This window comes from Hylobates moloch, unplaced genomic scaffold (assembly GCF_009828535.3).
Source record: "Hylobates moloch isolate HMO894 unplaced genomic scaffold, HMol_V3 SCAFFOLD_20, whole genome shotgun sequence".
NCBI lineage: Eukaryota > Metazoa > Chordata > Mammalia > Primates > Hylobatidae > Hylobates > Hylobates moloch.
The window spans coordinates 1,357,149-1,381,491 of NW_026652295.1; the positions used below are offsets into that span (position 1 = coordinate 1,357,149).

Sequence of the window (24,343 nt, forward strand, 5' to 3'; positions counted from 1 at the left end):
TCTTTCTTCTTAAAAAAAAAAATAATAATGTTACCGACTAGATAAAGCTTCACCCCATACTTCCCTCGTTATTTCCTTTTCAGAGGATATGCCCATCTTACAGCATGTTTTTGTGATTTTATTTCACACATACGAATTCCTGATCAAGATATACTATCGCATGTATTGGATCTTCAAGGTCTATGTAAATGGTATCAGGCCGTGTGGATACTTTAGCTACTTGCTTTTTTTTAGAACTGATGTTTTTGAGATTTATTCATGGTGTAATATGTACCTTTTTTTCATGATTTTAACAGCTGTGTTATATTCCTTTCTGTGAATGAATTACCATTTATTTAGCCATTTTCCTACTCAGGGAAAGTTGATTTGGTTCCTTTTGCTGCTTCAAACAGTGCTCCAATGGACAACTGCGAGCATCCATCTTTGTGCACACACGTCTGTGAGCTAATACTTGTTAATGTTTCTCTGGGGGAAGAGATGACTCCACATTCCTTACTCCCAACACAGTGCCTGAAATAGCAAATGACCAGTCAATGTTTGTTGAAGGAAGAAATGAAAATATGAAACTTTTCGTTCATTTAAGCATGAAATACTGATGGGCATAAAACTAAAACATCGCTAGGGCCCAATTATTAAAGATATAATTATAGCTATGCAGGAGCATTTACAAATGTGAATGGGCTGCTATTTCTTGACTTAAGCCACAGAAATTCCTGTTCAAATGAATTATGGGGGAAATGAAGATATAATGCCAGAGAAAAGCGGTCACTCCCTGGGTTGACTTTAGCTATGTATCCAGTTCAGTTCTGAAGACAGAGCTTCAATTGTTATAGCAGATGAAACTGAAGGGCCAAGTCAACCACAGGGCTCTGATTTATGGCACTATGAGTTGCAAAGGGATCTAATACCTTGCATTACAATGAGGCCTTATTCACTTTTATGTGAATGATCAGGAGCTGGATCACGCATAAACAGATACACTTTGCCTTAAGAGGCTACTTGGGGCATATGATGCCACATGTTGGAACAACATTGAGATCACTGAACTGCTTAAGCTAAACATTATCCAGCTTCTGATGCTGCTTTAGAAACTAAATTATAAAACCTCATAACTTTGTTGTTTTCCAACTTTCCCAGGTGAGAATCTCCCACATGCAAAGGTAGTGTCAAAAATCCATCCATCCCAAACCATGGGAATACCTATGCTTTCCTTAACTAAATCATTAGCAATAGAGATGAGATTATACTTATACCAGTTAGATCCACTCCATAAAGCTAAGTAGAGAATTAGCTTTCCCATAAGTCATATGAAAGTGAATACCACATGAAAAGGTAGATGCCTGAACTTTCCTCTTGAGAGGAAAGAAGCAAGGGATAAATCCTGAGAAGACAATCAACTGTGTCAACTACAGTCCACCCCTTTAGCTTCCTGATATCCGTACTCCTCTTGCTCATGCCTACATGAAATGTACTCAATGTAACTCCAGTTCTCTGTGTAATGTGCAGTCATCTTCATCAAGTAGTTCCTCATGTTCAAACAACACACAGAAAATCCAAAAGAGTTGTAATTAAAAATCAAAAAATTAGAGTATAATATAGGAGACCAGGAAAGGGCAGCATTTCTGTTGCAATTTGAAAAGCTAAATTGGAATGATCATGTTTCTAAAGGCACTGGAGAGACGCAAAAGCAACAATAATTAGATGAACTAAATTTCAAATAAGAAAGAAGTCCTTTCAAGGTAATCCAAGGATCACTGGCCATTTTTTTTTTCCTGGGAGCATTTGCCAACTCTGGCCCCAATAAGAGGTACTAGGCTTGGGTAAGGAGATGCCATCAGAGCTTTTGGCAGTTGCATCAAACCAGCCCAAAGAATTGGAAGTGAGAGAGGGCCAAATGCAAGGCTGGCTTTCCTCATTAGTCATTGGCTGAATGCAGGGGTGGTGTAGAAGACTGGGGAGTTTGGCCAGAAAGACAGAGTAAAATCTTCCACAGTCTCGCAGTGCTGTGAAGATAATGTCCTGCTAGAGAGAAGGAGCCTAGAACAAGGAAACAACTGGTCTTCATTACGACACGTTTGTCAGATTTTGAAGCTACATCTAGCAGCAGGGGGTAAAAAACTAAGCTAAAACCTTGGAATGGCAAAACGTCTGAGGCTGAAGAGAGAAAGAATAGCTAGGCTCAATTCAAAGCCTAAAAGGACCACACCCAAGGAATAGGGATTAACCAGAGCTGAACCAAGTTTTACTAAAACTGCAACCTAGTCCCAGCCCAGCTCAGATCCCCTTTTCATTTAGGTAATCATAGGATGCTACACAGAAGAAAATGAAGACTGGCCAGGCGCGGTGGCTCACGCCTGTAATCCCAGCACTTTGGGAGGCCGAGGCAGGTAGATCCCGAAGTCAGGAGATCAAGACCATCCTGGCTAACATGGTGAAACCCCATCTCTACTAAAAATACAAAAAAAAAAAAAAAAAAATTAGCTGGGTGTGGTGGCGGGCGCCTGTAGTCCCAGCTACTCGAGAGGCTGAGGCAGGAGAATGGCATGAACCTGGGAGGCGGAGCTTGCAGTGAGCCGAGATCGCACCACTGCACTCCAGCTGGGTGACAGAGCGAGACTCTATCTCAAAAAAAAAAAAAGGAAGAAAAAGAAAAAGAAAAAAAGAAGAAAAGAAAATGAAGACCATTCCTGATTTAAAAAAATCAGATGGAGTCGGTGTAGTTATTTTGTGTGTGAGCATACAACAACAAAGAGACAGGAAGGTATGATCAAAAATCAAGACAAAAGCGAACAATAGAGGCAAACTCACCAAAAATCCAGGGTTTGGAATTGGAAGGGAAGGATATTCAAATACATAACATCATATTAAAGAAAGTAGAGGAAAAGATGAACAGAAATCAACAGAAAATAGAGGAAAAGATGAATGGAAATCAACAGAGAATTGGAATCTATACAAAACAATCAAGTCAACATGCTAAAATTGAAAAACTATCTGAAATTAAGAATCTTAATTTCTTAATTTCAGGTGGGTATCATAAAAGGCTGGAAACAAAAGAAGTCAAGTTAGAGACAAATAGAAAATATATACACTGAAGCACAGAGAAGAAAAAGAAGGCATGTAGAGGACATAATTTTAAAACACACTATATACGTAACCAAAGTCCTAGAAGAGGAAGAGCAAGAAATCAGAGAAGAAGCAATACATGGGGCAGAAGAAATAATGGCCAAGAATATTCCAAAATTTATGAGAAGACATCAATGCACAGATTTTAAAATCTCAGAAACCCAAAGCAGGATAAATCAAAGAAACCGTGCCTACCATCCTATAGTCAAACTACTGAAAAACCTGAGAAAATTGACAGTCACAGGAAGAAAAGACACATTACCTTCAAAGGAGCAGCAATAAAACTGATGGCTGACTTTTCAATAGAAACTGGAAACCGAAAGACAATAGAATGACATCTTTACAGTGCTGAAGGAAACTGCCAATCTTGAATTTTATACCCAGTAAAAATGTTATTTGCAAATTAAGGTGAAATATGGTTGGACATGATGGCTCATGCCTTGTAATCTCAGCACTTTGAGAGGCTGAGGCAGGAGGACTGCTTGAGGCTAGGAGTTTGAGACCAGCCTGGGCAATACTCCATCTCTCCAAAAATAGAACATAAACTTAGCAGGGCATGGTGGCATGTGCCTGTAGTCCCAACTACTCAAGAGGCTGAGGTGGAAGATCACTTGAGTCCAGGAGTTCAAGGTTACAGTGAGCTATGATCCCACCACTGCACTGCAGCCTGGGTGACATGAGCAAGACCCTGACTAAGGAAAAAAAAAAAAAAGAAAAGAAAGAAAATAAATTAAAAGTGAAATAAAGACACTTTACTGAAAAACAAAAGCTGAGAGAATTTATCATCAGCACGCTGGCACTATAAAAAATGCTAAAGGAAGTTCTTGGGTTGAAGAAAAATTGTCGTAGACAGAAACATAAAACTGTAGCAGAGAACCAAAGAGCACTGGAAAGGAGACGAACAATCTGCGCAAGGCCAGCTGTGAAGGAATGTATCCTAGTGCATAAGGCATAAGCTCTGTAATAAGTTTTGAATTCAGGAAGTGTGGGTCCTTCAATTTTGGTTTTTTTTTTTCAAGAATGCTTTGGTTATCCTGCATCCCTTGAATTTCCATATGAATTTGAGAACCAGTTTGTCAATTTCTACAAACAAGTCAGCTGGGATAGGATACAAATTGCTTTGAGTTGGTAGGTCAGTTTGGGAGGTTGTATTACCATTTTAAAATATTAGATCTTCTGATCCATAAACACAGGATGTCATTCCATTTATTCAGGTCTTTTTCAATAATATTTTGTAGTTTCAATATATGTTTTTTATTTATTTTGTAAGTTTATTCCTAAGCATTTCATTCTTTTGTAGCTATTTAGATTTCAGAAAGTTTGAGTCCTGGCCTGGCGCTGTGGCTCATGCCTGTAATCCCAGCACTTTGGGAGGCTGAGGCGAGTGCATCACCTGAGGTCAGGAGTTTGAGACCAGCTTGGCCAACATTTCTACTAAAAATACAAAAAATTTCTACTAAAAATATACAAAATTAGCCAGGCACAGTGGCTTACACCTGTAATCCCAGCACTTTGAGAAGCCGAGGCAGGCGGATCACCTGTGGTCAGGAGTTCGAGACCAGCCTGACCAACTGGAGAAACCCCATCTCTACTAAACATACAAAATTAGCCGGGCGTGGTGGCACATGCCTGTAATCCCAGCTACTCGGAAGGCTGAGGCAGGAGAATCACTTCAACCCAGGAGGGGGAGGTTGCGGTGAGCTGAGATCATGCCATTAAACTCCAGCCTGGGCAAGAAGAGCAAGACTCCATCTCAAAAGAAAAAAGAAAAGAAAGCGTGAATCCTTCTAGTTTGTTCTTCCTTGTAACTGGAATTGTTTCTTTTCTTGCTCCTTATTTTTATGTACCAGTTGTATGTTTTTAGATTTGAGATTACCATAGACTTGCAAATAATATCTTATAATACATTATTTTAAACTGATGACAACACTGATTGCATAAACAAACAAGTAAAAAGAAAACTAATAAAAACTCTATACTTCAACTTTGTCTCCCTACTTTTTACCTTTTTCTTTTTTTGAGACAGTATCTCACTCTGTTGCCCTGGCTGGAGTGCAGACAATAACAGCTCACTGCAGCTTTGACTTCCTGGGCTTAAGTGATTCTCCCACCTCAGCCTCCCAAGTAGCTGAGACTACAGGCACACATCACCACACCCAGCTAAATTTTTTTATAATTTTTTGTAGAAACAGGGTTTCACCATGTTGCCCAGGCTGGTCTTGAACTCCTGGGCTCAAGTGATTTGCCTGCTTTGGCCTCCCAAAGTGCTGTGATTATAGACATAAGCCACCACACCCAGACTTCTTAACTTTTTGTTGTTTTTATTTATATCTTATTGCACTATGTCTTGAAAAGTTGATGTAGTTATTTTTTCTGATCAGTTTATATTATCATCTTTCTATTTAGAATATGAGTAATTTACACACCACAATCTTTCAGATTAAAGAACTCCCTTTGGCATTATTTATAGGACAGATCTGGTATTGAGATCCCTCTGCTTTTGTCTGTCTGGGAAAGCTTTTACTTCTCCTTCATGTCTGAAAGATATTTTCACTGGATATACTAATCTAGGGTAAAAGTTTTTTTCCTTTGGCACTTTAAATATGTTATGCCACTCTCTCCTGGCCTGTAAGGCTTTCAGTGTAGAGTCTGCTGCCAGATGTATTCGAGCTCCATTGTATGTTGTTTGTTTCTTTTCTCTTGCTGCTTTTTGGAAACTTTCTTTATCCTTTACCTTCATGATTGAATTATTAGATGCCTTGAGGTCGTCTTCTTCGGGTTAAATCTGCTAGGTGGTCTAGAACCTTCTTTTTCTTGGATATTAATATCTTTCTCTAGGTTTGGAAAGTTCTCTGTTATTATCACTTTGAATAAACTTTCTGCTCCTCTCTCTCTACCACCTCTTTAAGGCTAACAACACTTAGATTTGCCCTTTTAAGGCTATTTTCTATTTTTTTTTTTCCTTTCTTTTATGATGTCTTTGTTTGGTTTTGGTATCTGGGTAATACTGACCTCAAAGAATACCTTGGTAACTGTTCCCTCCTATTCTTTTTCTTTAAAAAAAAAAATTAGTATTAACTCTATTTTAATGTTTGGAGAATGAAAAAGTGAAGCCTTTTGGGCCTAGGCCATTTTCGTGGGAAGTTTTCACATTGTTAATTCAACCTCTTCATTTTCACAGGTCTATTTAGGTTATCTATTTCTTCTTGATTCAGTTTTAGTAGTCTGAGTTTCCTAGAAACATGTTCATTTCATCTAAGTTTTTTGAATTTATTAGCATATAAATGTTTATAGTATTCCCTTATAATGCTTCTTATGTCTGTGAGGTCAATAGAATTGTCATCTTTTTTATTCCTGATTTTAGTAATTTGAGTCTTCTTTTTCTTGGTCAGTCTAGCTAATTGTCAATTTTGACGATCTTTTCACAGAAACAACTTTTGGTTTTGTTCACTTTCTCTATTGTTTTTCTTCTGCTTCGTTAATAGCTGACCTAATCTCTATTACTTTCTTCCTTTTGCTTGTTTTAGATTGAATTTGCTCCCCTTTTTTCAGTGTCTTAAGGTGGAAAACTAGGCTAGTGATTTAAAATCTTTCTTCTTTTTTAACAGAGGTATTAACAGCTATTGAATACCCTCTAGACACTGCGTTAGCTGCATCCCATAAGTTTCAACATCCTCCATCTTCATTTTCACTCACCTCTAAGTGTTTTGTAATTTCCCCTGTGATTTCTTTATTGATGTATTGGTTATACAGGGATGTGTTTTTTAATTTGCACATATTTGTAAATTTCCCAAATTTTCTGTTATTGAGTTCTAGTTTCATTCTATTGTAGTCAGATAACATACTTTATAGGATTTTAGTTTTTTAAAAAAATTTGTTGAGGCTTGTTTTACGGCCTGGCATATGGTCTCTTATGGCAAATGTTCCATATGCATTCGAGAAGAATGTGTATCCTTCTATTGGGTGAAATGTGTATTTCAAAGACCTAGTTGATTTATGGTGTTGCTCAAGTCTTCTACTTCCTTGCTTCTTCTACTTCCTTCTGCTTTGTTGTTCTAGCCATTATTGAAAGTGGGATATTGAAGTCTCCAACTATTATTGTTGAATTGTCTATTTTTCCTTTCATTTCTGTTTTTGCTTCATGTTTTTAGGAGGCTCTATTATTAGGTACATATGTGTTTATAATTATTACATTTTTCTGATAAATTTTATCGGTTTAAATGTTTGTCTTTGCCTTTAGTAACATTTTTTGTTTTACAGTGTCTGATATTAGCAGAGCTGCCACTTCTTTCTTATGGTTACTGTTCGCATGATAAATGTTTTTTCGTCTTTTTACTTTTTACCTATTTGTATTGTTAGTTCTAAAGTGTGTCTCCTACACACAGCATATAGTTAGGTCTTATTTTTTTATTCAGTCTGAAAATATCAACCTTTTAGTTGGATTGTTTAATCCATTTACATTTAATGTTATTTTTTAAAGTTGGACAAATGGGTGCAGCACACCAACATGGTGCATGTATACATATGTAACAAACCTGCACGTGGTGCACATGTACCCTAGAACTTAAAGTATAATTTAAAAAAATTTTTAAAAAGTTGGTCTTATGTCTGTCATTTTGCTCTTTGTTTTCTACATATCTCATCTCTTTTTTGTTCATCTGTTTCTTCTTTACTGCTTCTTTTGCATTAAGTAAATATTTTCTTGTGTAGTATTTTAATTGCTTTAATAATTTTTCACTGTATTTTTGAGTTATTTTCTTAGTGGCTTTTATATGGTTTATCACATGCACCTTAACTTAGAATCTACTTCAGATTTATATTAACTTAATTTCAATAAGATACAGAACTGTTGCTTCTACATAGCTCTATACCTTTCCATCCTTTTTTGTGCTATTATATATATATATATATATATAACAATAATACCACATACACATATATATATAACAAACCCAATGGTACAGTTACACTTATTGCATTACATAATTTTATGTCTTTTAAAGAAGAGAAGAAAGGAGAACAAGTTTATAATTATGAATTTTGTTATATTAACGTTATTATTTACCATTTATAGCTCTCTTCATTTGTTCTTGTACATTCCAGTTGCCATCTGGTGTTATTGTCTTACACAAATACAGCTTTGTTCACATTCACTTCACTGGTACTGTTCTTCTCAAATATACTACATTTCTATATGTTTTGGCTCAACAATACAATTAAATACATATTGTTTTATACCACTGCTTTTCAAATAGGTTAAGAGAAGAAAGAATAAATATCCATTTATTTTATAATTACATCCACGTCTTTTACAAAAATGTCCATGTCTTTTATAATTGCATACTTACCTTTACCGATGCTCTTTATTTTTTATGTAAACTGAAAATTCCATCTGGGGTCACTTGTCAACCTGAAAATTTTTCCCTTAAGTATTCTTGTGAGGTAGGTCTTCCAGCAATAAAATCTCTTAGTTTTTGTTTATCTGGGAATATTTTTATTATACCCTCTTTTTGAAAGATTGATTTTCTGGATATAAGATTCTTGTTTGAATTTTTTCTTTTAGCACTTTGAATATGGAATCCCATTGCCTTCTGGATGCCACTATTTCTGATGAGAAGTCAACTGTTAATGTTTTGGAGGTTTAACATTTTTAATATGATGTGTCTGGGCACGGATTTGTTTGCATTAATCCTACTTGGAGTTTGTTGGGGTTCTTGGATATGTATATTACTTTTTTATCAAATGTGATACATTTCAGCCATTATTTCTTCAAATATTTTTTCTGCTCTTTCCTCTCCCTCTTCTTCTTATATAATCATCGTGTATATCTGTACACTTTATGGTGTCCCACATTTCTTTGAGGTTTTGTTTATTTTTCTTCATTTTTGTCTCTCTGTTTTTTATTTCACAATCTCTATTAATATATCTTCATGTTTGCTGATTCTTTTTTTCTGGCAGTTCAAACCTACTGTTGAACTCCTCTAGTGAATTTGCTACTTTGGTTATTATACTTTTCAACTCCAGAATTTCCATTTGAATCTTTTTAATCATTTCTCTTTATTGATATTCTCTATTCAATGAGACAGCATTATCATCTCTTCTCTTACTTCCTTAAGCATGGTTGCCTTTAGTTTTTTGTATATATTTGTGATGGTTATCTTTGTTAAGTCTTGTGTTTGGGCCCTCTGACAGTTTGTGTTATCTGCTTTTACCTCCCATGTATAAGTCTCCCTGTCATGTTTATTTGTGTGCCTCATGATTTTTTGTTGAAAATTTGACATTTTAGATAGTATACTATAGCCACTCAGAATACTGATTTTCCCTGAAGCCCCTGTCTCTGGAGATTGTTGTTCTTTGTTGTTTATCTGTTTAGTAATTTGGTGGCCCATCTGAGTGAAGTCTACTTTTCCCGCAGTGTAAAGGCACTGATGTTGCCCCTTAGAAAGCATAGCCTTGAGCATGTACATAGTCATCATGGGATAACAGTGGTTTTAGCAGGGTTCTCTTTCACTGTTTGTTTACCTGATCTGTCTGTAAGCTGTCCATGTCTACGTCGCTTGATATCTCACCCAGCTATTAGACTCTACTAATTGCCTGTTGGTTGCTCTATTGTTTGTGATAGTGTCCTGGTGCATAAATTGCTCCACGGTCTCAGTCAATCAAGTTCAAGCCCCTTTGCAAGGATAGTTTTGAGCTAGCTTTGAGATTTTGTTTTTGTTTTTGAGGCTCAAGAAGGCCCTTCTTAGATGTCTCTTTCCATGGTTATTTTTTTATAAGCTGATCCAGTTTCACTTGTTGCTCTCATGGAGCTTCCAGCCTCTTCTTCACTGCTTACCACCAGAATGTCTATTGTTTTTGAGAGCTCCCTTAGGCGTGAACTTCCCCCACATTCTGTTCTAAATAAAGTCAGTTCATTTACGGAAAGCTTCCGAGCTCTCTGTTCTTAAGGCCCACTTTCTGCCAGGCAAAAATCTCTCCCCACTGCTGAGCAACACCCCATCTTTATGAGCAGCATCCTGGGCAGAGAAAGTAGCCTCTCTGATCTTTTTGCGTTGCGTCTCCCAGCATGGAACTTCTACCCAATGAGTGAGCTGGGCAAAAGCAATTGGGGCCACAGTATTCTTAGCCTGCCACATCTGGGGTAGAAATTCCACTCTATGAAAAAGAGCTGAATGGAGGAAGGGAGCCCCTGACCTCAGCCACACTCATGTGGAATTTAACCTATTCAACACAGAACTTGGGAAGATGTGAAATGCTGGTGGCCTGCCCCTTCTGAATAGGTACTGTAGCCCCTGACTGAGAGCTGGCAGGAGAGGAAGCCCCATGTCTTGAGCACACACACCTGGAGTGTGACTGCCATCATGATGAGCTGGTGGGGAGAGCAGGTTGCGGCTTCAGTTCCACAGACCCTTGCTCTTCTTACAGAGATTTAATAGTTTCTTGAAAAAAACTATTTGTTAATTCATTTAAGGCTCTTAAGACAACATCCAGAAGTTTTAAATGGTTGAGCTTTAACAAAATAATTTTAATTAGCTATGGTTGTTTGGCTAGGGACCATGTCCATGGAGCTCCTCACACCACCATTCCAGAAGTGAGTTCATTGTATGTGCTTATTTAAGCATAATCATGCTTAGGGGAGAAAATTTAAGAAATTGTTAATGGAAGGATGGAGGGGGAGATAAAATTACTTTCGTTTAAAACCAATCTGCATTGGAATATGTTTTTCCTTTTAAAAATAATAAAATAAGCAATTTCAAAGCTAGATCATAAAATATCATGCAGATTCTGCCTTGTCTGATGAAGACTTGCTGTAGGAATCCTCAGCTCTCTTGTGAGATGTCTGGCTATCTGGAGCCTGCCATACTATAAGGAAGCCCAAGCCACATGGAGAAACCCAGCTAAGCCAAGCCGTCAAGTCATCTCAGCCCACATGCCAGCCCCAAACATTTAAATCGTCCCCAGCTGTTCAGCTAAGGACCAGACATTGTGCAACAGATGCAAGCTGTCCTTGCCATGTCCCAACCAAAATCTGACCCACAGAACCTGTCAGACTAAGAGAATGGCTGTTTTAGGCCTTGCAGTTTGGGGTGGCTTATTACACAGCAAAAGATAACTGGAACTGGGGGTAACATTCAGAATGTGTTCCAGTGATAGTTCTGTTCGCAGATTTGCTTCCTTCTCTTATACCTTCTGATCAGCAGGTGGAAATTAAAAGAGCACTGTGAGATGCTGGAGAGATCCAGAACCACTTGCCATCAATGCTGGGGAATCCTAGCCAGTCAGCTCGCAGGAGTTGGAGCAGTTTTTTCAGTTATAGCAGTTACAGCCTCTGGCCAGGCCCCTCGATTCTGTACAGATGCCAGTTCCTACAGTTGTAGATGCTAAAAAGGAAGGGATACAATGAGGTGGGGGCTGAAGTGTTGCACAAGGTAGAGTTTACTTGGTTGCATTCACCACAGTCCAGAGATCTGGTGCCTTCTCTTATTCAGGGTGGTCAGTACTGAAGCCAAATTATAATAGGGAAGTTGGCTGGTGAGCAAAGAATCAAAGCGAGGGGTATTCATAAAAACGCAAATATTTAACGGGGATCAGATTCAAATAGGCTGGCAGATCCAGCTGCACAAAGAGGCACAGGTGAGCAGAGCAGGAGCAGGCATCCGTGTGCTGCCCTTTCTCGTGGTCTGCTTTCTGATTGAGGGTCATCGCAGATGTGTTCATAGCCTCCCCGGGTTCACAGGGCTTCCCATCACCGATTGTCATGTGGAATGCAGGTACAGTATTGCCAGATGGTCTGACTTTTGGAACAGAAGCTAGAAATCCAGACTTTAATTTAAATATTCCTGATTTTTAAAATAATGATTCAGAATGTTTGGAAACACTGTGTGGATCCATTTGCAGAATAAATCCAACCTGTGAGCTGCCAGGTTGCAACCTCTGGGTGAAAAGTCGGGTCTCCTTATCGTGTGTGGGCATGGCCAGGCCTGCTCACGGAAAGCCCCTAGCAGGCATCAGAGGGAAACTCCTGGGCCCAGAGGAAGGGAGGCAGCCCAGCAATCACTCCACATAAACCTCAGCGCCCCTCACACCAGGCTTGGGGGACATGGCTCACCAAGGAGAAGCGTTGCCTTCTATGGTTGTCTCTGCTGTTTCTGGGGCTGATGTGGCTGGAAATATAAAAGGCAGTGAGCACACGATTCAACATTCCCCCACACTGGCAGTCGACCCACGCCGTGCAGCCTGCCAAGAGCAGGGAGCTTGGGCACAGAGCTGAGAAACTCACAGGGACAAGGGGAGCCACAGCTGCCATCCACACCCCATCTCCTTTATACTCTTTGCACTGCTGTTTCCTACTTCAAGGGCAAACAGCTTAAAGCAAGATTGCACCAACTAGGCCCAGTTCTTGCCCATCTGCAATCCTGGGCCAGACTTTACGGCCTGGAACAGGAACAGGCGACTTTGAATAATCTTCACTCAGCGATTTCTCTCCCACCCCAGGTTTCCCAGCTTGCACAATTGCCCCCAAGGCATCCACGCTCAGCTGAATGAGCTCCAGGCCTTGCACCCACGATGGGCCCCATCCGGACCAGCAGCCTTGGCAAATGACCGGCGCGGTGTCCTTTCCCCACATAATGACCTGATGGCCACAGCTCTGATTTTCCAGAACGGTTTAAATTATGAATGATGAGTTCCTTTATCAGATCATGATCAGATTTTTTGGCTCTGAAAATTTCTTCGATGGCCCTAGAAAGGCAGTTCCCACAGGGGAAAAGGCAGGGTCCCTGACCCAACCTTTGTGAACCCTGTGTCCCTGAGCTGTACGCTAACCCTCCTGGAGTCTCAGCTTTCTCATCTGTGAAAAAAACAGCAGAGCCTTCCCAGCCTACTCTGAGTGTCTTCTAAGTGTCTGGAGAATGCAGGGAGGGCTGCCTTGGCGTTTGCTCACTAGGTCTCTCCTTCCTGCACCTTGAAGTGTTAATTACCGTCCCAGCTAGCAACTCAATAAACCTGAGCTCCCTTCCTCCTAATCCCCTGCACAGATTTTATCTTCACACAACCCCCCCCCCACCACCACCACCACCACAAGAGCAGAGTTCTGTTGAGGCCCCGGGCTTGCCCTGTGGTGTCAGGGCCATGACCACCCACCCACACAGGAGCCTGGAGCCTTCCCCAGCGCCTGCCCTGGCCGGGCCTCCTCTGTAGGTGTGGGTAGGCCTGGGAACCCTGGCCCTGAACAGCCTCAGAGGGCTTCGGTGCTGGAGTGAGCTGGGACCATAAAACTCACAAGCTCCAAGTTCCCAGGCTCTTTGTCAGCCCACGGAGCCCTGTCACCTCACAGCTAACGCAGGCAGTGGCCAGCAATCCCCTGGGAGCAGTTTAAAAGTGCAAGTCTGGTTTTTAGAAAAAGCAGCTGAGGTTTTAGTAAGCAGCTGACAGTTCCCCCACAGCTTCAAGCAGTAAGCAGCAAAGTGAAAAAGGGGAAGGAATGTCCTGAGCGGCGTTCTCACAGGAGAGTCGTGTCCACCTGGGAAGCAGGGAGATTTGGGCAATCATCCCGCTCTGCCAGGAAGACAGCCAAAAGCCCCACTGCCCCACAGCCGCCCCACTGCCCCACAGCCTCCCCACACCCAGGCCAGCCCCACTCCAGCCTCAGCCCAGGCGTAACACTGACTCCCCCACCGGCCACAGAGGCTGTGGTCTCAGGGCTTCAGACTGCATTTGCTCCTGTTCACAAAGAAAAGGATTCCGGTAACACCAGAAGTTCTCTCTCCAAAACCGGCAGACCCGGAAGCCCTATTTTGAAACGTTTCTTCACACCCAGACCTCAGCCAAAGCAGGAAAGACGGCACTCAGTGGGGAATGAAAGGCTGGCCTTGTTCTGATGGGAAAGCAGCACTGTGGCTCCCCACAATCCGAAAATGCAGTTTTGATGATTAAAGTGCACATTTCAACAGGCTTTGTGACAGACACTCCTGGCGGCAAGGTCTGGGAAAAGGAGGCTGCCAGTAAACCGCCTGCCAGCCTTGTTTGCTCTGAACTTCTGGCCCCAGTGGGAAAGGAAATTAAAACTTCATTTTTAATTTTTAGTTATGACCCATTTTGCTGCAGGGTCACGGCCGGGGGTTTAGAAAACCTAGCCTCGAAAAGGGTCTGAAACACTGTCTTTGAGGTCAGTTCACAAGCCCAGAAGCACCCGAGGCACAGCCCGGGGGGCAGAATGTTTGCACAGGACAGACACCTCTGCAGAGATCCCATAAACATCCCTGAGACTGGGAATGCACTTACAGTTTTGCAGTTGACCTAATGGTGCCTACAGGACTTTGTCACTTGTACTCACACCCCAACTTGATGGATTTCGGCTCTCAAATTCTATCACGCTATTTTACTACGTATTTCTTAGAGGTCAGTTGATGAAATAACACGCAGAACAACTAGTCCTGGCAATGATGAAAGGGGAGGAGTTGGAAAAAGACACAACCAGGGCCCAGACTGCACCACTGCTCAATGGATAACCTAACTTCATGGGTACGTTCACTCCCAGTAATTTAAGACAAAGCTCTTTAGGAAACACCAGCTAGTGTCTCTTCTTGACTTCACCGAGGAAGACTAGAAAACGCTACTGACCATGGGAAAGCAAACAGACCCAAAATGGTCATGTTTGGCCTTCAGGGCATTTTGTTTGTTCTTTTGAAAGAGGTGAATTAGTCACCGCCATTGAAAGTCCTGGTTTCCTGCTCCTCTCCGTGGATTGGAAAATGAGGCTTCGTGAGGCCCACCGGCCCGTGTGGCATCATCTGTGGGGCTGAGAGCACCTGCCCCCTAGGTCGGTTGTCCCACTCCCACTCAGCACAGCCGCCATGCCAGGCTGCTGGGAGCGTCTGAGCTTCAGAACCCTGTTCTGGAGTGAATGGAACATACTCAACACCCTTGGAGCCAAGCAACTGAGATGCACCATTTTCAATAGACTTCAGGGCCCTATCAGAAAATGCTGTCAAATGATTCTGTTATGTGTAACAAATACACAGACAGAGAGCAAACAGAAAAGGGCCCTCCCAGGGGGCCCACAGCCTAGACAGCCTCCACACCCTGGCTCAGAGGTACCACCTCCCACCACTGCTTTGGCCTGAATGCCCCCTCAGTTGGCTACTCTTTCTGGCTGCGGCCCCTCCAGCTTCTGCTAGCAAACGTCCCATAGAGGGTCAAGGGGCACTCATCCTTCTCCCAGGACACTGGCTGCCCAGATCTCCCCCGGCCTGCAGCTGGGGACCTGAATTGGGAGAGGTGAGATATTAGCATCCCCTGGTTCATTTCAGGCTTCAGGAGCCTCGCCAGCCGCAGGCCAACTTTGGAAGACATTCGTGGTGTGGAGACAAAACCGAGTCCCGGCTGGTCACCCCCAACCGTCGGGGCAGCTGTGCCTGCCAGCCCTGCCTGCCCCTGCCATGCCTGCCACACTCCTACCTGGCCCAGGCTAGAAGGCATCCAGGACAGGTCCAAAGTCCCAAATGAGGATGAGTATCTGAAAATGGGCACTGAAAGGGTGCGGAATACATGCGCACTAAACTGCATGTAGCTGTCAAAGCATTCGGAAACAACAGCAGCCTCAAAGCTCAGTGCTACATTTCCACACTGTGATCATTAAAGGGTAAGAAACAACTGTACCAAGAAGGGCGAAGAGAACCTTGGATGCCATCTGTGTCAAGCTGTCCCTGGAAAGAAAGAACAGTGAGTCCTGAGGGCAAAGGCGAGAATAAACACCGCGCACCGTCAGCCGGGGCCCCACGTTCCTGCGATGTTCCACTTTTGGAAAGGAAGCACTTGGGTACAGACAGAACAACCTGCCTTCAAACGCCAGTGGCGGGATTTGTTTTTACATTTACATCTTATTATTTTATGTAGAAAATCTTGCTTTTGAACACCTCAAAAATGAAACTGCAAGGAAAGGCCAGTGAGACGCAGGGAGGGGTGAGAGGGACTGCGCGGCACCCGGCGCTCTCGGGAAGAAGGCCTGCCGCTCTGCTTTCTGCATTTCTTTGCTGGAATTTATTGCTCATCCAAGCACAACTGATAATTGAGTGGGCCACTCCACCAGCTCTCCAAAAACAATAATGCTGTATGTCCAAAATTCCACGGCTGCAAGAACCTTGTATCCAACAAATTATAAAGAGACCCTCTATGGTAACCATCTCATACCAAATAAATCCTCCTGTTGTCGCAGACTGGCCACGGTTCTTTCCATTTCTTACGTGGGCTTTGAACAGACCATAAATTCATTGATGAATTAGTCAGATTTTGACCACAGTCCTTTCCACAGAGGCTGGGCTAGGTATGAGGAATTTAAGCCTAGTGGCCATGCACAGGAAAAATCATACAAATTCCCTCCTCGTAAATTGAGGATGAGGCATTGTGGGGAAATGCCCAGTGAGTTCTCGCTTACATCCAGATTTATTGATCATTTATTAGCTGTTTGAACAAATGGTCCGGAAAACATCCCGCATGGGTTCTGGTCCAGTGCACCAGCAGCTAACCACGACTGTGGTCAGGTCACATCTGTCCCCTCTGACGCTCAGATGCCCCAGCTCTAAAATTAGTCCCTAATAGGCTTCTGGCCTGAAACTCCATGATCTTACCTTGTAATTTGCAAGAAAAAAAAAATCAGGTAATATCTTGGAAGAAATGAGCAAGAAAGCCTGAAGAGGAACTGATGATGGGAATAGCAGATGGCCCTGTCTCCCCTAACGGGAGGGAAAAGGGATCCCTCTGGATTCTGAAATCAGAGTTCATCCTTTCTGATTGCTAGAGAGATTCTGCAGCCTGAGTTTAGCACCCCAGTAGGCAAAGAGATCTGGGCTGAGATGCACACCATTCCCCAGGCTGAAAAGAGACCATGGATGAGACTTTTCTTTACCTGGGAGGAACACATTTCTCACCACATCAAAGCCCTCCAAAGGCAGAGAGGCCACGTTTTTATTAGTTCATGTCTGCTCCCGTGGCAGATATAGAGACACAGTGGGAAGATGATGGGGGAAAGCAAGGTTCCAGGAACGGTCTGGGTGTATCAGTGAATAGCAGAGTCATTATAAATACATAATGTAATGTAGTCACAGAAAGGAATTTTTTTTAAAGACATGATACACTGGGTGCATACAAAGAGGCAAACACTGCAGGCCTGGGTGAGAACAAGACATCCTTTATTCTGCAGATCCCAACCTTAGCTCAGCCCCAAAAGAAGACCGCAGACAGTTTGGAGCACCCCAAGTTCAGAGGAACATTGAGACACTGGAAACTTTCCAGAAAGGAGCCACAAAGCTGAGTTGCAGGCTGTGAGGGCTGAGCAGCGGAGAGAGGGTCAACAGCCTTAAACACTGAATAAGTGCTGTGGCTGTGAGTCAACCGGGGCAAGAATGACCTACAAATAATCCCAGGGCCTCCCCGAGGAAGAAGGTTTCCATTCTGCCCAGGATGGAGACCTGGGCAGCTGCAGACCACACCCAGGCTCCAGGCCAAGGAGCCCATGATAAATTTATACACTTGCAGCTTCCAGGGCCCGTGGTTGCTGGCCTGCCTGTGCTAGGAATAGCAAGGTCAACTGTCAGGGACATTGTCCCACAGGGGGTAACAAGCTCCAAAAGAAGCAGCCCCCAGGGACAGGGAAGTGAGCCCAGGTTAGTGTCAGGTGTGTTCCCCCCTCGTTTCACCCCTCCCATACGCTCGTTTCACCCTTTCCTATACGCTCCTTCCTCCCCACTACTACTTGCAAGGACCCTTCTGTTACACCAGCCTCCCCAGTCCAGGAGGACAATGAGATGATGAACAGGTTTCCATGAAGGTGCGAGTAGCTCTGAAAATTCATCTCCAAGAGGGAAGCACCTGTGCAGATAGAGAAGCCAGTGGACCTGGTGGCTGGGGACGGTCCTGGGCCACTGTCCTCCCCTGTGTGAGCTCCTCGCTCAGCCTGGAGCCACCACAGCATCAGGGGCAGAGACCAAGGTCTGCTCTCTTCTGGAACAAGCCGTCTATCCTCCCCTTCCCACAACCATCCCAAGCCTATCCTTCCCTAAAACACACAACCGCTTGCTCTAAATTAAAAAAAAAAAAGATACAAAAAGATGTGAGAGAGTTACCTGCTGTTTTCTAGCTTTGAAATCAATGGTCTGAGAAAAAGCAGCTTTCCGGTCCACTAACAGGACTGTTACTTGGAGCAGCTTAGGGATGGATTACTCATGCCCCAGCTGGGGAACACTCTCATGAGTCTACTTTAAAAAAAATAATAATACTGCATTGGCTAAAAACAACCAAGGTCCAGTTTTACATGAAGTGATAAAATCAGTGTAGAGAAAACTCCACGAGCCAGCACACCTGGAAGAGAGGTCGTGGATGACTTACCTGGAGCCCAGCTTGCAGGGTGGCCGAGAAGCACCCCATGCTTTGCTGGTGGAACTGGGGGCCACACAGGGAGGGGAAAGCCAGAACTCTGGGATCAGAATCTTCAGAACCTGTTGTCTACTTTTCTGCCTTAGAAAGAAGCCTTTAGAAGCACAAGAATTATCTTATAATTCAGGCTTGGTCAGGGGCACAGGTCCATCCCGCGGTGGTCTCCCACCATGGAAAGGCACAGGATGGGACGTCGGCTGACCCGAGCCATGAGTGGGCTGAGGAGGGGAAAGCAGCGCAGCCGGCCTGGGGGGCAAGCTGGGGCACGCGAGTGTGTGTTTCAGCAACACTTCCAGCTACCTCGGTTCCCCCTGGCATCCTCCTGCCTTCCTGCAGCCCCTCGCCCTCCTTCTTCCACCTGAGCCTTTGTCTTGCAGGCTCTGGGATGGTGGGGATCCTCTACACCAGAGTCTCCTGCTCATCCTGGTACTAAAGCAGCAGCTGGGCATTGTCAGAAAGGCTGAAGGAGGGACTCAGAGAGGCTGCAGGAGGGAGTCAGGCCTGAGGCGGGTGAGGGCTACTGTCCTATGAGACCAGGGAGAGCAGATGAAGGACCCCTGAGCCCAGAGAGCACTTGGCCTGCCCAGAGTTACCCAAGATGCCTGGGGAGGTGAGGCTTGGAGAGTGAGTCCCGAAGACCCCAGCAGAGACAGTGGTCAGAAAGCCTCCTGGGCCGTCTCTGTGGGGCTGGTTCACCCACGCGACAGCCACAGGGTGGGGAGGGGCTGGCCACAGCGTGGGGAGGGGCTGGCCACAGCGTGGGGGTGCACTGACCTGAGAGCCCAATGCTGGGAGGCTGCTCCAGGCACGTCACCACCTGCCTCATGTGCTCTCCTTGTGCCACCGTCCCAGCAGTGCCCCATCTCACCAACTCCCACCTTCACGTGTGGCCGCCCACCTAGAGCCATGCCTGAGCCACCGTCCCTGACCACAAAGCTTCGGGCTGATGGAAGCATGACAGCACTTGGGGCCCACACTGGAAGCAGGACCGTCCAGAGAGGGAGACGGGGCACCGGGATCGGGAGCTGGGATGCACGTTGGTCAAGGTGTACATGGGAGGTATCACTGCCATGTGGAGCCACTACTCGGGGGGACGTGGGCCACCCGGAGCTCAGTGACGCTACTCCTGGGAGTGTACATCCTTGGTAATGTCCACGACAGTGTCCCTGCCTGTGACCCAATAATTTCACATCCGGGGACACACTTCACAGAAATGCACGCACAGGCACAACAGCATCGAATGCGAGAGCTGCACAGAGCCTGTTCATAGCATCCCCAAACTGGAAGCAACCCAAACACCTAGCGGATACAAATGAGTAGAAAATGAACAAAGGAGCATTATAAGCAATGAAAACAGTGAACCACAGAGACACACATGAGGCAGGCTCCATCTCACAAGCGTGAGGTTTAGGAAGAGAAGCAACCAAGACCCCAAGTTGGCCAGGCACGGTGGCTCACACCTGTAATCCCAGTACTTTGGGAGGCCAAGGCAGGTGGATCACCTGAGGTCAGGAGTTCAAGACCAGTCTGACCAACGTGGTGAAACCCCATCTCTACTAAATACAAACAAATTAGCCGGGTGTGGTAGCACATGTCTGTAATTTCAGCTACTTGGGAGACTGAGGCAGGACAATCGCTTGAATCCGGGAGGCGGAGGTTGCAGTGAGCTGAGATTGCACCACTGCGCTCCAGCCTGGGGAAATAAGAGCGAAACTCTATCTAAAAAAAAAAAAAAAAAAGCCCAGGCAGTATGACGCCACTTCCAGAAAACTCTAAGACAGGCACAAGAAAGACCACTAGCCTGTATGGTTTAGGGGTTACATCTAGGCAGCAAAGCAAACATCTACAGAGAAGGGAGACAAAGATGCGATTGGGAATGGCCCATGGCAGCTGCCTTCCTGGGGTGGGACACAGTTCTGGGGGGTTCATAAGGTCCCATTTCCCATATCTCAGGTGGTTTCACTCAGCCATTCATACACAGGAAAAACATAACAAGAAATGTGTAGACCTTTAGGATGAAACTTCAAAATGCTCCTGAAGAACACAGGGTAGAGCTGTGTGGATGGGAGGACAGACCTTACTCGTCTCTTCTGAGGAAGACTCAGCATTAAAGGGCATCAATGGCCAGGCGCAGTGGCTCACACCTGTAATCCCAGCACTCTGGGAGGCCGAGGCGGGTGGATCACCTGAGGTCAGGAGTTTGAGACTAGCCTGGCCAACATGGCAAAACCCTGTCTGTACTAAAATACACAAAAACTAGCCAGGCGTGGTGGCAGGCACCTGTAATCCCAGCTACCTGGGAGGATGAGGCAGGAGAATCGCCTGAACTCCGGAGGCAGAGGTTGCAGTGAGCCGAGATTGCACCACTGCACTCCAGCCTGGGGGACGGAGAAAGACTCCATCTCAAAAAAAAAAAAGGCATCAATTATCTCTAAGGTCACTTATATATGAACATCATCTCCATTTTTAAAAGAGGATTTTTCTGGAACTAGACATGTAGTTTTGAAGTTAATATGGAGAAAAAAAGGTAGGAGCAAGACAATTCTGAAAAGAAACAAAAATGAAGAAGGACCAGCCCTCAGAGGTATTAAAACATATTCTAAAGGCGTTAATTAAATAATTAAAACTGAAAGGCAGACCTGTGGAAAAGAGTCAAAAACTCAGAAGCAGGGTCAAATGAATATGTGAAACCAATATATGATCAAGACTACATCTTAGCTTGGTGGCAGTAAAGATGGACTTTTAAATAAAGGAGGCCGGTGCCATCAGGCAGCCATCTGGAAAAAGGTAAAGTGGACCCGCCCTTCCCAGAACGTGCCGGAGTAACTCCAAATGTATTACAAATCTAAACATAAGAAAATAGAAGCACAGAAAGTAGCAGAAAAATTCAAGGGCAGATATCTACCTTTAAAGCCTTGAAGAGGGAGATCTTTTTAACTGTAATGCAAAACTTCAGCAGCCATTTAAAAAAAAGATTGAGGGATACTGGCTAATCTAAACATAAAAATCAAAAACTTCTATGTGGAAAACACCATGGACAGTATGGATGTGAGATGATATTAAGGAATTATTGTAAATTATCTTGGATGTGATAATGGTATGATGAGTGTATAATAAAATGTCCTTATTTTTAGAAGGTACACACAGAAGTCCTTGGTGTCTAGAAGCACACAAACACACACACACATGCCCACACATGAGCACACACACATGCGCACACACAGAGGTAAAGCAGAAGCGGTACCCGATGTCAATTCAAATTGTTGAATTTAGAGGGTGGACATACAGCTGATCATTGTACTATTCTTTCCACTATTTATTTATGCATTAGAGAAAACTGAAGAATACACCATCAACAAAGTCAAAAGACAAATGACAAACTAGGGAAAAAAATGTTTGTAACTCACATCATAGATAAGGGTTAATCTTCCTAATACATAAAGAACTTCTATAAATCAGAAAGAAAAAGTCCAATAACTCAATAGGAAGGTGGACAAATGAATAAATAGTTCACAGGAAAAGAAATAGAATGTATGAAAAGAACTCAAAGAAATTCTAATTCAACTACATTGAGATAACATCTCTCACTTATCAGATTGGCAAAATCCAAAAACTGGTCAGCACGTTAGGTTGGTAAGGCTGTGAGGAAACAGTCCATCTCCTTGTGGCTGGTAGGAGGGCAGGGAGGTAAAACGCCGATGAAGAGGGATTTTCCGTCTATCAGAACTATCAGTGCATGGCCCCATGACCTAGCAATCTGACTTTGGAAATTTGCTCTGTGGATGCTCCCACTTCTGTACTTAATGACATATGGCCAAGGCGCTCTGTTGAATCCGTGTTTGTTACGGTCAAGGCTGGCAACAGCACAAGTATCCATCTATAGGGGCCATGTTAAATCAGCTGAGGCCTCTCCACCCCATAGAATACCAGGTAATTCTAAAAGGGGAGGCCCTGTGTACAAAGGGGAGACCAACAGGATGCCATATTAAGTGAAAAAAGCAAGGTTGTATTGGTCATGAAAGAATGAAAAATAAGACTTTTCAAAATTATGAATAGATTTCCATAAGGGATGGATGGACTCCCACCTCCCCTCCCACAAAACTAATCGAAGTTATATTTGCTTAGTAGTTATATTTGGCGGTGGGATTTGGACCTGAAAGGGAGAAAGGCTTCTCAATGTCTATCTTCTTAGGTCTTTTTTCTATTTAAATCATGCTCATGGTGTGCTATTCAAACAATAAAATTTGATTTAAAATAAAAACAGAGAACTCTCAGGAAAACTCAAGGCTTTCTTTTGATTTTTGAATACAATTTCTTAAATGTTGGTAATACTTATTTTGAAGGGTATTCTATGAGTTGTCAGGTCAAAACCTTTACTCTCAACATTTTACATAACCTTGGTCATCTCTTAAATTGCGCAAAATAACCAGCCAATATTTCACTGGGTGAGTTGAGTGCTTATGGGGAGCTCACTGTACCAGTTCAGAGCATGAAAACCCTCTCTTCAGCGGCAAGGAACAGGGGCTTTCCTCTGCACGTCCCACTGGCCCTCCCACATGGCTTTGCTTGTGGAGACATTGCCTGGCTTCCCCCAGGCGGCCCTGGAACTCTGTCTCGGTAAGCTCATACAATCACCTTTCCAGATAATTCATAAACAAATACGGAGGTGAGAAGATCAACAGCACAAGAGTGTTGGCTGTCATTCAACAGAGAGGGAATAAGAATCGCTCCACTGGGTCTTGTCCAAAAAACCAACTCAAAGCACCTCTCCCCGCCTCTGAGCCACCCCAGTGCCGGAAGGCCACATGTACAGACTCCATTCGTTCTAGTTCTTTTCATAAGAGAGAAGAACCGAGTGTTTCACATGCCTGTAACACGGGCAGGAAATGCTAGGATCCATGTGAAACCCACCACCCTCCCCCAGAAGCTCTTGGCTTTAGCACGGAATACTCTGCAGAACGTAGCTGCCGTGATGATGGCCCTGAACTGCCACACTCCCCAGGGAGGTGATGGGCGAGGGACCGAGGCTCCAGCAATCCCGCCAAGTATCATCCCCACCCTCCCCACATTCTGACACCCTACTGGGGGCTTTCGTGCAGGTGAAATCTGGTTAAAAGAAACAGTTGGGAAGAGACTAAAACAGTCACTAGAAAGCTCCTGCAGCCAGGAGGAAAGTGTCTGTAGAAGGAGGTGGTGCATTTCCTTGGCCACCGTGGGTTCCCCGACAAGCTCAAGGAGAAAGGATCTTTCATGGATGCAGCAGCAAAGGTAACTCTGCCGACCCGTCAGGGGACCATGGCCACTGCTCAGTGCCCACGGAGCAGGGCCTCTCGTGCAGCCGATTGAGCCATTCTCTGCATCCTCAGTCCCCACCCGGAGGACAGATCGGGCACTGGCTCCCTGGAGGGTCAGCGCAGCCTCTGAATTCCCGATGAGCACCCTGTTGTTCCAGCCAGGTGCTCCCTGGAACAAGCCAAGCCAACCTCAGCATTCCATTTTCTTCTTCAATTCATCCTCTTAAATTCTTTGACCTTTTCCATTCTGTGACTTTTGCCTTTTTCTGCTTTCCTTTTGCAAAATAAAAGAACAAGGCAATACAATGTTTCAGTATGGAAAATTACAGAATTCAGTTTTTCCCAAATCAGGTAATGTTCATGTCCAGTTATTTTTCAGAGCCCTTGTGAAGAGAGTTTCGGGTTGTAAAAAGGTCTGTTAAATAAAAACTATTGGTTATGATTGTTGCTCTCCCAGAACCATACCTCTGACTGACTAGAAGTCACTTTATTCA

General features: G+C 43.9%; 1 protein-coding gene across 1 annotated transcript in view; it reads right to left on the bottom strand.

Moving 5' to 3' along the window:
* Positions 1-211: 211 nt before the first annotated feature.
* The window catches only part of GMDS (GDP-mannose 4,6-dehydratase), a 693,428-nt gene continuing 669,296 nt past the window's right edge, over positions 212-24,343 (bottom strand). Inside the window, exon 10 of the mRNA XM_032141461.2 lies at positions 212-510. Coding sequence (XP_031997352.1) covers positions 493-510 — 18 coding nt within the window. The 3' untranslated portion in view covers positions 212-492. The remainder of the gene's footprint in view (positions 511-24,343) is intronic.